Source organism: Alosa sapidissima, chromosome 22 (assembly GCF_018492685.1).
Source record: "Alosa sapidissima isolate fAloSap1 chromosome 22, fAloSap1.pri, whole genome shotgun sequence".
In the NCBI taxonomy this organism is placed as follows: domain Eukaryota; kingdom Metazoa; phylum Chordata; class Actinopteri; order Clupeiformes; family Clupeidae; genus Alosa; species Alosa sapidissima.
The window spans coordinates 22,601,038-22,616,949 of NC_055978.1; the positions used below are offsets into that span (position 1 = coordinate 22,601,038).

Genomic DNA, 15,912 nt, shown 5'->3' on the forward strand with positions numbered 1-15,912 from the left:
TTACAGTTCACTGTAAAATGTATCTTTTGTATTGTTTGTATTTACAAATAGCCTATGTGGCTGCATCTGCCAAATCCCATAACCAAAATAATTATTTTGGATTTGGATTTACATTGGCCAAGTAGGCTAGGATAAATGGATGTTATTTATTACCATAAATCATTAATCATGAGCAAAAGTTGTTAAATGATTTACTGTAAGGCCTTGCATGTGCCTACATGGATTTTGTGAATGTGTCGAATCTCTGACGTCCATCATCTTTACCTTAGACATTCTCTGTCTTTACCGAGGTCTCTCAGTTGTTTTTGTTTAGGCCTACTCATCCTAAAACTCCAACTAGCTAGTCAGCTTTCTTTCTTTTTTTGTTGGCAATAATTTACCTCAGTAGAACTTCCTAAACCTCCAGTTTGTGGTGCTAGCAAAAAATAATATAGTGTTAATAAGAGTTAACGTTATAGTTCAACATTGCGTTCATTTAAAGTAGGCCTAGCTGCTACTAAAATTCTACTTGGTGGTGTACTAGGTAAGGGATAATGTATTGTCCGCCGGTAATTATCAGAAAATAAGTCCCGACAGGGAGAACAGAACCCCGACGCGCAGCGGAGGAGCTTATTACACGGCTACTTGCCAAAACGGCTACTTGCCAAAACGAGAAAAGAAACCTAACACAATGAATGTTTAAAAATGATTTTGCTACCGTTTCGTGTCTTCCGCTGACAAAATAAATAGTTCGCCACACAGATAGAACTTGACAGTTTCAGGTGTTGCGTGGCAACGTTTTACTAGCTTACTTTTCCCTTTCAATGAAATTCCATTGCAATAAGACAACGGAATTCTTGCGGAGGGATATAAAAGACGTTAATCAACCCGTTGTCATTTAACATAGTTCTAGGCCCGAACGTTGGGAAGGCCCATTCATGTGAATGGAACTTTTTGCAGCACTCTGAAGAGCCGTGATTAACGTTAACGTTAACGAGATTAACGTTAGAACTCTAACTAGGGATACGTTAACCGTGCCTTCACAATGAGTAACGTTCCAATCCCAGAGGGGCTAAAGGAGATATTGCTGGGTTTCACTATTGAAGTGATCCGAAATCATCCAAGGAATATATGCGACTTCGCCCTGCAGTACTTCGCCGAGCTGAAGAACAACGAAAGTAAAGTGAAGGGGCAAAAGGTGAAGTTCAACAACGAAGCTATGCAGATCGGCTCCGAGGATGAGGACGAGGAATTTGTTGGTAACGTAACGTAATTCTAAATGTTAGCTTGCATAAGACAACTGTTAGCATCAAGAAATGTGCCAGTTAGAAGCTAATGTTAATATGAACCCAAACACCAATGTTGATTCTATGTAACATGATCGTTAACATTAATTTTATTTATTTATTAGCCCCAGTCATCAACAGGTTTGCAAGACGAGTGTCAGGTAGGTTGAGTTCACTTAAAGTTTATTCCAGGGTTGGGTAGAAAGGGCTAGAACTCTAACATAAATTAGCGGCTAACGTTAATTTAGGCAGGAACGTTAACAGCTCCTGGTAGCAGCTTCTAATGGTAATAGTACAGTACGCTGTGTTTGGAAAATAGGGTCCCGCTGGATTTTCATGTAAAATTAGATTTTTTTTTACATATTTTGCTAATATAGAGTCTAAGGAACAAGATTTGTTTTGTCTTCAAATTTTCACGATCCATCTTTAGTGTTTTTTTTCCTGTATGTGTTAAAATAAGCGATTATATAGTCTGAAAAGTGATTTTCACATTTTCTTCTAATTTTTTGACAATTAATTCCACTTTTTGCACACAAAACCACCAGATAATGTAGATTACGAAACTATACACTCTAACACACCTTATATGTGATTTTGGGAACTCTGTGATGAATGGAAATGAAATATATGACGATCAAAAACTCATGAAAATGCACAATCTGGACATTTTATCTGGACATTTTATTATAACTCGGTTGCCGCTTTGGGTCGAATCAGTGACGCATGCACGTCAGGTCAAAACCAGGCCATTTTCGTGGGTTATCACTAGGTGGCAGTCTCGCCAGGTCTCGCTGATCAATTCCCGGAAAGTTTACACAAGTAAGTAACAGGCAACACTTCATATTTCATGAAAGACGTTATATCTCCATTTCTATAAAAAAAACAGCGATTTTGATGAAAACTAGCCACTGTTTAGCTTGGGATTTCTTTGCACCCACCGAGAGCTTAAAGTCTCACCTTTTAATCGAGCTATTGTATGTGTTCATAGCTATAACACGGAATATGCTGTGGCTGTACAAAAATCATCAACAATGGTCTAGATTGCTGGCACTCTAGGACAAAGCTCCCGAAAACAGCTTGGCATTCAATGAGTTAATAAAGCCTACATGCACTAAAGGCCATGGGGTCAAAGGTAAAGGTCAAATTATTTCAAAGTTATATGAGGCTATTCAGTTAAGTCCCAAGTCAAAGGCCCAAGACCTTTTCCTTCAAAAAATGTTTACTAGCGCAGGCAGCCTTTCGCAACTTCCACCAAAGATTATAGAGCGCTCTGCTTTGCTCTTTGCTTGTCACTATCACCTCCGCTTTAGTGAGAGTGACAATTTTCTTAAAGGTTACTCTGAATAGTGGAAAAAAATGTTTATTTTACTGTCTATGGAGAGCGGCTCTGAAAGCCGTTGGACCTGTAAAGAGATTTATTATCCCATTATTGCGTCATCACTTAATAACCGAATAGCAGGCAGAGTCAAACAAATGAATGGTTGAATCTGTTTTACTTTCCTGGTACAAATACAGAAATATATTATGTGCTGTGTTGCCACAGTTACTTTGAAAAAGTAATCGGAATACTGATTACTCCGTAGTTACTTTACTGATTACTTGATTTTAAAAGTAAGAATTTACGTAAGAGGCTGTAGAAATCTTCACCTGTGAGTTTGGAAAGTCCATCACACATTGTTGTCAATATAATTTACTTTATAATGAATAACTGCGTAAGGTTTAATTAAGATCCATCGATTTACTTTGGAGATCCAGGCACTAACACTGTATGTGAATTTGTGTGACCCCATGCAACCTTGACCTTTCACCCCAAGACCAAGTACCCAATCCGTTTATTGAGCCCTTATAGTGAGTAAGTATACCAGGTTTGATGTGGATGTTTCCACTGGCATGGGAGATATTGGCTAATATCGAAATGTGCTAGCATAAGATTTTGGGCAGTAATCATTGTACCATGGTCCATTCGAAGCTCTGTAACTTTTTTCCTGTAAGGATTGGTGTTGTAGGCACCAATTTTTTAATCAACATAAAATAATGATTCAAATGATACCAAATATGCTTTTGGTCTATTTACTGCCACCTTTGACCCTCTTCCGGGCTAATTCGCTTAGACTAAGAGGAAAGTGTGAAAACATTATACCGTCAATTGGCCTAACTAATGTTACTGTGAACTTTTATTTGCCATAGTTCCAATTACTGCCTCAATGTTGTTTTCTAGTTTGGATTAACCTTTTAAGCCTGAAGGGATCATAAAATGGTTAGAATTCACCTTATTCACCCGGCGGTCAGAACGAGGCTACACTTGCCATCACACTTCAGTCCAGCAAATGGTGGTAATGCAATCCGTTTGCAAACTGCCAAAAAAATTAATCTCACTGAAGAAGAAGAAGAAGAAAGTTACTCTGGCAGGCCCTATGGGCTGGCCCATAGATATTAGAAAGCTAGATACCGCATTGGGCTTAAGTTCTATTAGGTGGCATATGTAAACGCAGCCGCCATATTGCTGAGGGTTACACGTTTACTGTCTATGGGCAACATTTGCCGGCAATCAGAGACATCTGTCGGATTTCCAGTCAGAGTCACATATTTCTCCATTGGCCTCCAGTTATTGTTGCCCCCACCAAGATGGCGGCACTATTTACGTACCTTCTGGAGCCCAATACTTTCTAATATCTATGGGCAGGCCAGCGAACCCTTCTTCTTTTTCCGTCAGCTTTTTTTTTTTGGCAGTTTGCAAACGGAGTGCATTAGCACCATCTGCTGGACTGAAGTGTGGTGGCAAGTGTACCCTGTAGCCTCGTTTTGGCCGCTGGGTGAAATAAGGCGAATAAGGTTCACACAGCAATATGTTTATTCCCTTACTCTGTGAATATGTTTACCTTGTTTCCTCTGTTTTGTAGTGTGTGCTGAGTCATATGACCCTGACAAGGAAGAAGAGAGCAGGGAGCCAATGGTAAGATCTTTACTCTGACCATCTGAGTTGTGTCAGTTATCACCATGTCTCAGTGATTCTTCACCCAGCCTATTCCATACCTACCGATAAACTCAATGCACAAATTACAACATCTCACTTTTATTTGCAGGTCATTCATTTTAAAACAGATGAACAGAGGCAAAGACTGCTAGAGGCCTGCAAATATATTGTTCTCTTTAAAAGTTTGGAGCAGGTACGCTACAGAAAAGCAGCATTACTAGACACTGTGTCTCGGAGCAGTTGATAAGGTTACTTGATTGAATAAATCCCAAATGTTGTTACCCAACTCAATAAATTATGATAAGCCTAAATCCTTAACTTGTGAAAATGTGTCTAGGCCCGCAGGCTCTTTGAAGGAAGTAGTGCTTGTTTGTTGTAACCTGCTGCAGCAAATTGTCTACGGGGTCAATGCAACATAGAAATAAGTTTAGAAATATGTTTCCCCATCTCTGCAGGATGAGTTTTTTAGGGTCCTGGATGCCATGTTTGAAAGACCTGTGGCTGCAGGGGAGCACATTATTGAGCAGCATGAAGATGGGGATAATTTCTATGTGATTCAAAGGTAGAGTTCACACATTGTTGATGGTACAGAAGGAACAGACTCAGCAATTGTCCATATCTATATGGGATTAATTTGTGCAGAACTGTGGGTATAGGGAAAATTTGCCAAATTAGCATTATTTGACATCTGCATTAATTGTCCGGCAGCCCAGAGCCTTTTGATTAAACGAAAAGTGTACCAACATTTGAGCACAGGGGCATCCAGAGGATAACCTCTCATATGCAGATATGGATGTCTGCCGGAGCCCCGCAGTGGCATTTAGCCCCTGGGGGCCTCAAAGAGGGCTGAAAAAATGTGTTCAAAAGTACCATCTCAAACCAATCTGATATGAACATGATATGCCAGACAAAATATCCGCTGTGAAGGGCCTGGCAGACAAAAACGGCCCCTCAGATATGGCCTAGATAAAATGAAGGAGGTACCACATGAAACCACCTTGAAATGAAAAAGCACATCCCACCGAACCCCAAAATCACAATGCCAGACAAATTACTTGCTGCAAAGGGCCTGCCAGACACCCTTCAAATGCTGCCCCAATATACAATATCATACAATTGATATTGTATAATTGAGTACCACTTCAAACAGTTTCTGAACCAACTGTGCACATCCACAAACGGGTGTAGTGGTAAAAAAGACTATAAATCTGTAATTCCGTAATCAGGCAGACCATGACATGGTCACTGGTAAGGCAGACCACGGTATACCGGTGTGTATCCTGACCACATCGCTATAGGCTACCATTTGATGGTACCAAGGGCATCACTGGGTGTTCCCTCATAGGCCACACAATCATTATTCAATTCCTACATTAATCTAAGTTCATTGTTAACTCGTTTACATGGCATGCGGTGTGACTAATCTTTGCTTCCTGCCGCAAGCCAATTGGTCACTGACACCATAATGCAGCGCAATATGGATAAACTGTGTTGCAATACAATATGAAACTAAAGACAATTGTAAAAAGACAAGCTTAATTTAGAATTGTTTAGGAATGGTATGCTACTTAAAGGTGGAAAAACACAATTTAGAGGTAGATAAAAGATCAAACAATTGGACACCTCTACTCATGTATGTGTCTTTCTTTTGGCAGAACAAAATTGTGCAGCAGATGTTGCAAACTGCCAAAAAAAAGCTCACCGAAAAAGAAGAAGGGTTCGCTGGCCTACTGGCTGGCCTGTTCTTCTTTAGTGAGTTTTTTTTGGCAGTTTGCAAACGGAGTGCATTAGCACCATCTGCTGGACTGAGGTGTAATGGCAAATGTACCCTGTAGCCTCGTTCTGGCTGCTGGGTGAATAAGGCTAATTGACGTAGCATTTTATCTTACTGCTTGGCGTACTCCTAAATCACACCAGTAGTTTAGTAAACAGTGCCATGTTTCTTTAAGTAGATACATTTCACACTCCTTAACCACAGACTTAAAAACACCCTTCGTTTCTTGGTACGAAGGAATTAGAGTAACCTGTTTGTACCTGTTAGTTATCAAGAAATGCAACAAACAGACATGCACACACCACCACCTCTCTTTCACACACACACACACACACACACACACACACACACACACACACACTTCACCTCAACCAAAGTGTTATTCTTTGTGCGTTTGATCAAACTACAAACACTACACTCTTAAAATGAATGTGTTGTCCCTATCTGGACATAGAGATGTGTTAAGAAACAACGCAAGTTGTATTGTTTTTAACACATTCGTTAGTACACAGTGTACATGCTTATGCTTAAGGCTCTTAGCAGACGCTTTTGTACAAATGTAATAGACTAAATTAAACAAATCTGAACACAGAATAAAGGCAACAACCTTAAACATGTACAAACCACAACACAGTGGCAACACTGCTAGTAACTGGTTTGCTTACCATGGTATTGCTGTGCTTGACTGGCCAGACCACAACACAGTGGCAACACTGCTAGCAACTGGTTTGCTTACCATGGTATTGCTGTGCTTGACTGGCCAGACCACAACACAGTGGCAACACTGCTAGTAACTGGTTTGCTTACCATGGTATTGCTGTGCTTGACTGGCCAGACAACAAGTGAGAGACACCAGACCCAACAATACAGATGACCTTAAGGCCGCTATCAGCAACCTTGGCTTCCTTAACACCTCAGCAGTGCCACAGGCTGATTGCCTCCATACCAAGCCACATTGATGCAGTAATTTGTGCAAAAGCAGCCCTATCAAGTATTGACTGTATAAATGAGCTATTTTAGATTAGCCAGATTAGTTAATTTCTTTCCATTGGTCAACATTTCTGAATTATAAACTCTTTATTCTAATATTTTGAGATACTGATTTTTGGTTTTCATGAGCTGTAAGTCGTAACCATCAAGATTAAAACAAAAAATAGCTTTAAATATTTCACTTTATTTCCAATGAATCTATAATATATGAAAGGTTCACTTTTTGAAATAAATTAGGGAGAAAAAAATACTTTTCCATGATAAATACAATAGCTAGAACTTACTTACTATACTTATACTTTAGCACAGTAACTATGCTATATAATTATACTTATATACAGTAACACATACAATATCACTTTGAACTTTGCAGTTAATCTTTCTTTCCCAGGCCATAAGCTATAGCCCTTTAATCAATTACTCTAAATGAGTTGTAAGTCTAATGGCAATGTTTGAACTAACCTAAATTATGGTGCACTTGTGCTCTGTGAATGTTCAAATTTTTTATTGTCATGTGGTTCTTTCATTATGTACTGAAGGTGAATCGATATAGTATGAGGGGACTGCATTTCAGGGGTGTCTGGTGGACCTTAAGCAGCAGAACATTTGTCTGGTATGCTGATGGTTGTACTTTGTGGATGTGCACAATTGGTTCAGAAACTGTTTGAAGTGGAACTCTCAACATTTTAAGTTAGGTCAATTGTATAATATTGAATATCGGGGCCACAATTGAGGAATGTCTGGCAGGCCCTTTGCAGCAAGTAATTAGTCTGGCAGGGGCCATTCAGTACTCTGTGTGACCTGCCGGTTCATATCAAATTGGTTTGAGATGTTACTTTTGAATGTTTGATCGAACACATTTTTTCAGCCCTCTTTGAGGCCCCCAGGGGCCAAATGCAGCTGCGGGCTCCGGCAGACATCCATATCTGCATATGAGAGATCATCCTCTGGATGCCCCTGTGCTCAAATGTTGGTACACTTTTCGTTTAATCAAAAGGCTCTGGGCTGCCGGACTATAATGAATATGCTCTTGTGTTGATGGATATACTAATGAATATATTAGTGGGATTTATGATGTCCATGTAACGGATAACGGGATAACACGCCTGGTTGGCACCTACGACAACCACGGGAGCTTCGGGGAGCTCGCCCTGATGTACAACACGCCGCGAGCCACCACTATCATTGCCAGAACTTCTGGAGCCCTGTGGTGCTTGGTGAGGGACAGGCCTTCATTTCCTTTCTGAAACTTTGCCATTTCTTCCTTATGATCATGGTCATTTGTGAGTCTGAATAGTGTATATTGAGCAATGACACCCTCTGCTGGACTTTTAGATCTATGTGAATTGAGGGATAATTGTTGCTTTGTCCAGTATGCGGAGCAAACGTTTATTCTACTGAGATGTTAACCCAGGGGTTGAGAGAGTGGATATATCCAGAATTATTCACCTCACTAAAGGAAGGGGTTTTGCTGAGTTATGAAGTTGTGCTGAGCAAACTGCGGCTCTGTGGTTCCAGGACAGGCAGACCTTCAGGCGGATAATTGTGAAAAACAATGCCAAGAAGAGGAAAATGTACGATGATTTCATCCAGACAGTCCCTTTGCTGTCATCCTTGGAGGTAAACACGAATGCTGTCCTGTTCACCCTCGATTGTTACTGAGCTCCTAAAGAGAATACAGAATACCCACAGCTTCTCTCCTTCTCTGTAGACATATGAACGGATGAAAGTGGTGGATGTGCTTGTCCCACGACAGTACACAGACGGGCAGCAGATCATTGCTGAGGTGGGTTCATCTCACACATCCACTCATCCACATAATATAGATATTCTCTGGATTAAAAGTCATTCAGTTCAATGATGGCCCATAGTGAAAATAAATATGACGTTTATGCAACATTATTCACTGTAACCACCAGGGGGAGAGTGCAGACGACTTCTACATAGTTGAGTCTGGACAGGTCAGGATCACAATCAGGAGACCTACACAGCAAGTGAGCATTTACTTTAGTCGGGAAAAAAAACATAACAAAACCCCCACGTGGTAATATTTGTCCTCTTTCAAACTCTTGTTTCAGAGCTCAGGAGCATAGTTGTAGCCCTGTCAGCCTTACCGCAACCCCTTTACCCCAGTGATGACTCGCTGTTCTGTGTTTCCTGTCATGTGATGCAGGAGGGTGAGATGTACGAGGTGGAGATTGCCACATGTACGCGAGGGCAGTACTTTGGAGAGCTGGCTCTGGTCACCAACAAACCACGAGCGGCGTCGGCGTATGCTGTGGGGAACGTCAAGTGCTTAGGTGCTGTACTCTGGTATCTCACACAGCTCCCAAGTGTGTTTGCTCTGACACTTCCCTCCATGACACCTAGTGTGAGGCTTACACAGGGTTTCACTTCACTTGGCTTTCCGCTCAAGATTTTACATTTGATTCAGGTGTATTGAAATATCTCTTTATTTTTTCATTTATGTCTTAAGGCAGTGGTTTGGGGCCCCACTAGTGGGCAATAGAGACATGTTAGGTGGGGCGCGATGAACAGGAGGAAATGTGTTTTTTCTATCTATAATTATGCCTTTCTTCTTTTTTTTTTGATCATAGATTCAAAACAAAATAGTCACACACAAACATAGGAGTCATAAACAGACCGACATTTGAATTAAAAATAGCATCTTATCCAGCGGACTGAGAAGGGAAATGCAACGTGGAACCAAAATGCAACAACATATTTTAACATAACATATAAATAAAAAACATAAATACATAACATTACCATTTTGCAGAGTTGCTAGGGTCAGGTAGGGCTTGACAATTCCCCACCTCCAAAGTGGGGAATGACCGAAAAAGTTTGAGAACCCCTGTCTTAAGGGATGTTTGTGAAAGGAGGATAGAGGCCTGCACACTGTTTTAAAAGCTCCTAGACAACTTTATTTGAGCAACGTTTCAATCCTTGAGGGTCTTCTTCAGACTGTTCATGTCAGACAGGGATGTTTGTCAAATATATTTTTTTTACATATTACAGTGCATCAGTGTAATGTTGCCCATAGAAAGATACTTTTTTTCTACGTTCTTCACACTGCATGACCATGGGCGGATTATGAACTTTCGGGGCCCTGGGCCCAGATGTATTAAGGGCCCCTCACTAATTGTTATATATGTGGGAGGGGGGGTTTGGGGGTCCTCCCGCAGAAAAAAAAAAATTTGTTTGATGTGATTTCCTGTATTCTGGTGCATTTTGGGGATGGCCAATACTAAATTCAATCAGATTCATAGCCTACATCCTGATTTGTTGATACTGAGGCAATGATTCCATGCAAAGGGGGCTTCAGGGCCCGGTAGGCCCGTGCAGTAATCCATCCCTGTGCATGACCTTTATTTTGATTGCAGCCTTTTAGAAATACACAGAGAGTACACTTTTAGAGTAAAGACACACATTTACTCCCAACCTGTACCCATGTGCATTACTCATTAAGCCTACTGCCTTGCTCTGTGCTCATGCTGCAGTCATGGATGTGATGGCCTTTGAGAGGCTGCTGGGTCCGTGCATGGAGATCATGAAGAGGAACATCAGTAACTACGAGGCCCATTTTGCCAGCCTTCTGGAGAGCAATGACAGTGTCACCAACACCTCCTCCGACACCACCAGGGCTGTGGAACCTGGAAGTGAAAATTGAACCGGTTGGTACGTCCCAGCAACCTCACGATGACAGTCAAATGTCATAGATGTTTGTTCGCCTTCCCCAACAATGCCTTTATGCTCTGGGTTAAAGTGCTGGATTGATGAAAGGTGATTTTGTTTGTTACAGGAGCAGTGGACAAGTGCTTGAGATCGTTATGACCTTAAGTACTGTCGAAAAATCAGAAGCCTGTGACATCCATCAGAAGACTGTTGGTCTCTGTTCTGTTCTGGATGAATGATTTTAGAATAGGGAAAGAATTCTTTGCTGTTTGAATACTATTTGAGACTAGTTGTTAATGAATACTTAAAAGCATCTCTGGATGCAGCTGCAAGAACAGTGATTTGTCTTAAATGATAAACATGCGCAGTGTGCCTTAATTTACTTACGCAATATTATTCAAGTGAATGACAAGATGAGTAGCTGATTTTCATTTCAGTAAGCTTCTTGTGCATGTTTATTATCAGTCAGAATGGATGCTTTTTTTTTAAATAGTTAAGAACTGCTTGACTTTAGTGAATATATTATTTAACAGTTGGTTTATTTATTGTTTATTTTTTAATTTCCTTCATATTATTCTGAGGTCATGTTTTATAGTGTAAACCTCATATAAAAACAATGCTGAATTGATCACGGTAAATATACCACTTCAGATTTTAAAGTGTTTAAAGCACTGAACTTAATGCAATAAGATAACGATAGGATACATAATAACTAAGCAATAGTTTTACTACTTATTCTTTGTGACATTACAAATATTTTTAGAGTTGTGAAATGGCTTACAGGATAATTTACGGTAGGCATAACGTGCTTTTGCACAATGTTCCTCAGTGAAAGTATTGTATAATATTGTCTGTATATTTAATTGATAATACAATTTTGGTTCAAAGTATTTTTGTAAGCATTTAGGTCATTTTGAGTAGAAGATGGAGTACCCAAGTTAACCAATGATAGAAAACATGAAACCAGAGGGCCCTAATTTAAATGCTGAGCAAAGTCTATAAGCAAAGTTCTCTTGCATTAACTAACTGCCTCATGGCGTGACACAGCTTCTGGCTGACCCAGCGCTGTTTGTGCTTAGGATCTTTCTCATAGTATTAAATTAGCAAATAGATTTTGCATAGTTATTAAGCAAGCTTTAATTAGACTAGACTTTGCACAGCAATGAAATTAGGGCCCACAGACTATAGCAGGTTAGTTACAAACTAAACTGCTGGTGGGTGACGGTCCGACGGAAGCCACCTTCATGAACTGCAAGTTCCTTTTTTTGTCAGGGACGGTTGCAGTCAAGTCGTGCAACCAGCCACACTAACTTTGCACAACAGGATACACAAACACACAAGCGTAGCGTAACTTCAGTACTTGAATGCCCAACAAAAACAATGGTTAGATTACTACTATAACACATGCTGCCTATGCCATATCATTATTTGTATGGTGGAAAAAGATAATGCTATAAAGACACACACAGCAGAAGTTTACTAAGAGCACAGGTCAGGAAAGGGCTTTGAGACTAGAGCAACTAGAGACTTCCTGCTTCCTGCATGAACTGAAGTAAGTTATGTAGATGTCTAAACTGTATACAGGGTTACTTGCCTGTGCTACAAAAACAAATTTAGAACAAACTTTTATTAAAATTACTGACAACCTCTAAAACAGCATATATTACAGAGCATATATTATACATTTGGTTCAATTTGTATTAACAATCAGCTAGAAAAATGTACTATGAATTGAACATCACTGTTAAAAAAACATTTTAGGAAGTGGCATTGAGGTGTCAAATTAGAAAGAGTGGAAACAGCAACTTACTTCTGTCATCAGTGTCCTAGTAGCATTGTGTAACAACAACAAGTACATCCTGTGACACTAAATGCCCAGTGGCCACTTCAGTGCTATGCCACTGTAAGCCTTTTTCTCAAACGGAGAGCCCTTTAACAAAGTTGGTTTAAAAGATCTTTGGCGCAGGATTGACAGTTTCCATTTGGATCATACAGTAGAAGCCTGAAGCCAAGACATTGAGTTTTGCAACGTGTCACACATGCAGTTGAGATCTGCATTTCTGAAGCTCGACATCTTGCAGTGTCTTCCTCTATGTGTGTGTGTGTGTGTGTGTGTGTGTAATGTATCCTCTCACAGTTACTTTGTGCAACCGTGAGTATATCTGGGTGAGTGTGTGGGTGATTTTGGGGTATTTTTACCCATATTTTACCATGGTCCTTCCTGTCTGAGATACCTTACTCTGTCCCATCAATGTGAGCTGGTGCATAGCATGCCAAGCTATAGCTGGTCTGCTACAGCACTGCATGCTCTATTCACACATTGTCTATTCACAGCGAATTGAGACTGCCATAGCGTGCCACTGCCGGTCTATTCAGAGCAGTCGTAGCCTAGCTCCATGGCACCGTTGGGCGTACCCGGGCTGTTGGGGAGGGGGCTCTCGGGAACCTCCCCCTTCACCGCCAGCCGGATCACCTGCAGCCAGCGTTGCCTCATCTCCTCGTTCTCAGCGGCGAAGCTGTGGGCGGACTTGGCGTGGCACAGACGAAAGCTGAACAGAGGGTCCCCAGGCCGGGGGCTGTCCTCCACGCTGTAGCCCACCAAAGGAATGGTGGAGTGGGCCTTCACATCCTACAACGCAAGGGCAGATTCAGTAGAGAGATGGAATAGGGCAATTCCATGTAAAACTGTCATGTCCATAACGCCAACTAGATGCCATGGTATTTGTATGATGCGAATGATTTGCAAAGGTTTTTCATGTAAGTTCTACAACCAAGAAGAGTGAATGCTCAAATTTCAAGTAACCATCATTCACAGATATTGCTTTATGCAGTATTAACAGTACTGGAAAGACACATTGTATCAGTATGGGTTTCCTTCATTGTCTTAACTATAATCTTTGAATTGATTGAACAAGAGGTGCTTTAACACAGTTCGTTTCTATTTCCCATTGTGCGACTCTGACGGTCATCCTCACAAACTGATGTGTAATGTCATAGTCTCATCAGGGGCTGAGCCTGGGCTATTCTGAGCCTTACCTGAGGGGCTCCGTACAGGTAGAGCACCAGCGCTTCTTTCTGGGGGATGATGCACCACACCCGCTGCCAGGGCTTGGCCTTCTCACTGTGATGCAGGAAGCCACATACCAGGCTGTTGCCTGAAAACTGAGCAGCCTCAATCTATAGAACAAACACACATTCAAGCATTAAAAAAGCATTACAAAATATGTTTTAATTGTCTACTGTTAAATTTAACTATTGTATTGATGTTATTTGTATGTCACTTTGGGCAAAAGTGTCTGCTAAATAGCATAACCATTAAAATGGTATGGTGGTGATTAACAGGTAACACACTGGCCTTTCTTGTGCTTCCCCTTAGCTGAACCAATCTTAATAAAATTGCACTTCTTCAACTTAACCAAAAAACTTAGTTACACTGGTACTCTGTTATTCTTGTTCAACAAGTACTTTAGTGAACAATTTTGCCTGTGCAGCACCAAAAATATTTGTCAACACACATAAACAGTATACTTTTGAGGCACCCATGCGTATGTCCGTGATTACATTGTGCAAAGCCATGTCTGCATAAGGAGTATACTCAGAGATGGTTCACCAAGATCTTTATTATATTATACTACACTTGAGCTGTTAATGTTAGACCACTGATGGGGAGTAGGGCGTTACAGTAGATGCTCTCCTCTTACCTCCAGAATGCCCTTCTTCTTGCTATCGCTCCTCTTGTACTCAGTCTTCTCCTCTCCCTCCGTGCGCCCCGTCAGGACAAAGTAACAGTCTTTACACACCTTGTTCATCTTGTTACTGTCATACTCAAGAGGTGCCTTGTTGTCTGAGCACTTGGCACAAACCACCTACAACGAAAACAGTCATATTTGATCTAAACTGACACCGAACTACAGTAGGAGAGTCTGATGTCAGATCAGATGTGTTTAAATGAAGATATATGCATGGAGTGGAGGACAAGGGGTTTGTTGGTTTTATTTTGAAGCTGAAAGAGTGTGTGTAGGGTATGCTGAGACGTACGTAGCCGCAGGCTCGGCAGTGGTGTCTTCTGCGGGTCAGAACGTTGAAGGGCTCCTTGCATTTCATGCACATGGTCACCTCATTGTCACGGATCCAGCGTGGAGCACGTCTCCCCAGCTCCTCTTTCTGCACCATACATAGACAAACACGCGCGCACACACACACACACACACACACACATACACACACACTAAATATAGCTATAGACCCTTTCAACAATAAAAACAAAAACAATGCTTGAACGTTCTATTTGGGCCCCAATCTACTTCCTCTGCATTAAGATAACATATGGAATGTTAAAACGGAAGCCTTGTGGAGCCAACTATGATGCTGACAATGGAACTCTCTTGAAAGGGTCCATAGCCTTTATGTAACCAAGTTTCACAGGTGTTAAGATGGTCTACGTACCGACACCTCATCCTCATCCGCTTCTCGTTTCAGCGTTTCATTTTTCTGCTGAAATATCTCTATGGTCTGATTGAGGACCTAAAACCAACAACAGTTTCACTTTTAAGTAAGCATCTTATGATTACTTAGGTGCGTGAACAAAGAGACAGAATTGTTGCACATTTCCATGAACATAGAGCAATTCAATGCTTTTATACCTTTATCCAGTCCTCTTTGTCTTGCTCTGACCTGAAATGATAAAAACAAGCTTTGAAGCTTGACAAACATCAAGAAAAACATTGACGCCAGTCAAAAAGCAGTCGAAATCAGCAGGACTACAAACTGACCTGGCCTGCAACTCAAGAGTCCTCTCCTTGCCGGACACCTGGAAAGTGTGAGAGTGGCCCTCGTTTGAGGTCTCCACGACCTTCATGCCATCAACTCCGATTCGCGTGCGGACTGTGTATTTCTGCCCCACCAAGCTGAACTTGGGAGTGCAATACAGCAGCATGTTGTTGAACTGGGGAGGACAACAGGGGAAGGGAAAACACATGAGACTCTCTGGGTCTGAGGGAACTGGGTCATAAGACACCACAACAAATCACACATCATAATCAAATCACCTTATTCCTCATAAAAAATAGTATCTCAGACTTCTCAATGCCTGCTGGAATAATGTTTGTGAGGGGAAAAGTCATTAAAATGTTCTACACTGTACATAAAAATGTGAGATGAGGGAGTTTCAAGGGTCCAGTATATGACTGATTTTATGATTAAAAAGAGCCGCAAGCTGTGAGGGAAAAAAACAG

General features: G+C 41.1%; 2 protein-coding genes across 4 annotated transcripts in view; one reads left to right on the forward strand and one right to left on the reverse strand.

The window, feature by feature from the left end:
* The first annotated feature begins 884 nt into the window (after window positions 1-884).
* On the forward strand, window positions 885-11,568 carry LOC121697667 (cAMP-dependent protein kinase type II-alpha regulatory subunit-like). Of its 2 annotated transcripts, none has more exons than XM_042079306.1 (12): window positions 885-1,238; window positions 1,391-1,426; window positions 4,166-4,218; window positions 4,349-4,432; window positions 4,695-4,801; window positions 8,067-8,220; window positions 8,522-8,623; window positions 8,715-8,789; window positions 8,923-8,997; window positions 9,177-9,303; window positions 10,504-10,681; window positions 10,806-11,568. In XM_042079306.1, the coding sequence occupies exons 1-11, from the start codon at window positions 1,025-1,027 to the stop codon at window positions 10,671-10,673; spliced, it is 1,197 nt and encodes a 398-aa protein (XP_041935240.1). In that variant the 5' UTR covers window positions 885-1,024; the 3' UTR covers window positions 10,674-10,681; window positions 10,806-11,568. The 2 variants fall into 2 exon arrangements, with proteins under 2 accessions (XP_041935240.1, XP_041935241.1); XM_042079307.1 differs by having other exon boundaries at window positions 10,504-10,677.
* Window positions 11,569-12,286: 718 nt separating this feature from the next.
* Window positions 12,287-15,912, reverse strand: part of fgd4b (FYVE, RhoGEF and PH domain containing 4b) — a 14,346-nt gene continuing 10,720 nt past the window's right edge. For both annotated transcript variants that reach the window (XM_042079249.1, XM_042079250.1), the window contains exons 11-17: window positions 15,451-15,623; window positions 15,322-15,352; window positions 15,125-15,202; window positions 14,717-14,842; window positions 14,380-14,544; window positions 13,715-13,855; window positions 12,287-13,307 (exon numbers count right to left, since the gene is read on the reverse strand). In XM_042079249.1, the coding sequence (XP_041935183.1) occupies window positions 13,047-13,307; window positions 13,715-13,855; window positions 14,380-14,544; window positions 14,717-14,842; window positions 15,125-15,202; window positions 15,322-15,352; window positions 15,451-15,623 (975 nt within the window). In that variant the 3' untranslated portion in view covers window positions 12,287-13,046. The remainder of the gene's footprint in view (window positions 13,308-13,714; window positions 13,856-14,379; window positions 14,545-14,716; window positions 14,843-15,124; window positions 15,203-15,321; window positions 15,353-15,450; window positions 15,624-15,912) is intronic.

Excerpts from the sequence above, each read along its gene's own strand:
- LOC121697667 (XM_042079306.1), top strand. The coding sequence starts at position 1,025 with ATGAGTAACGTTCCAATCCCAGAGGGGCTAAAGGAGATATTGCTGGGT. Across the intron at positions 4,433-4,694 it reads TCTTTAAAAGTTTGGAGCAG|GATGAGTTTTTTAGGGTCCT; the intron begins GTACGCTACAGA and ends CCATCTCTGCAG. Across the intron at positions 9,304-10,503 it reads GGGGAACGTCAAGTGCTTAG|TCATGGATGTGATGGCCTTT; the intron begins GTGCTGTACTCT and ends CTCATGCTGCAG.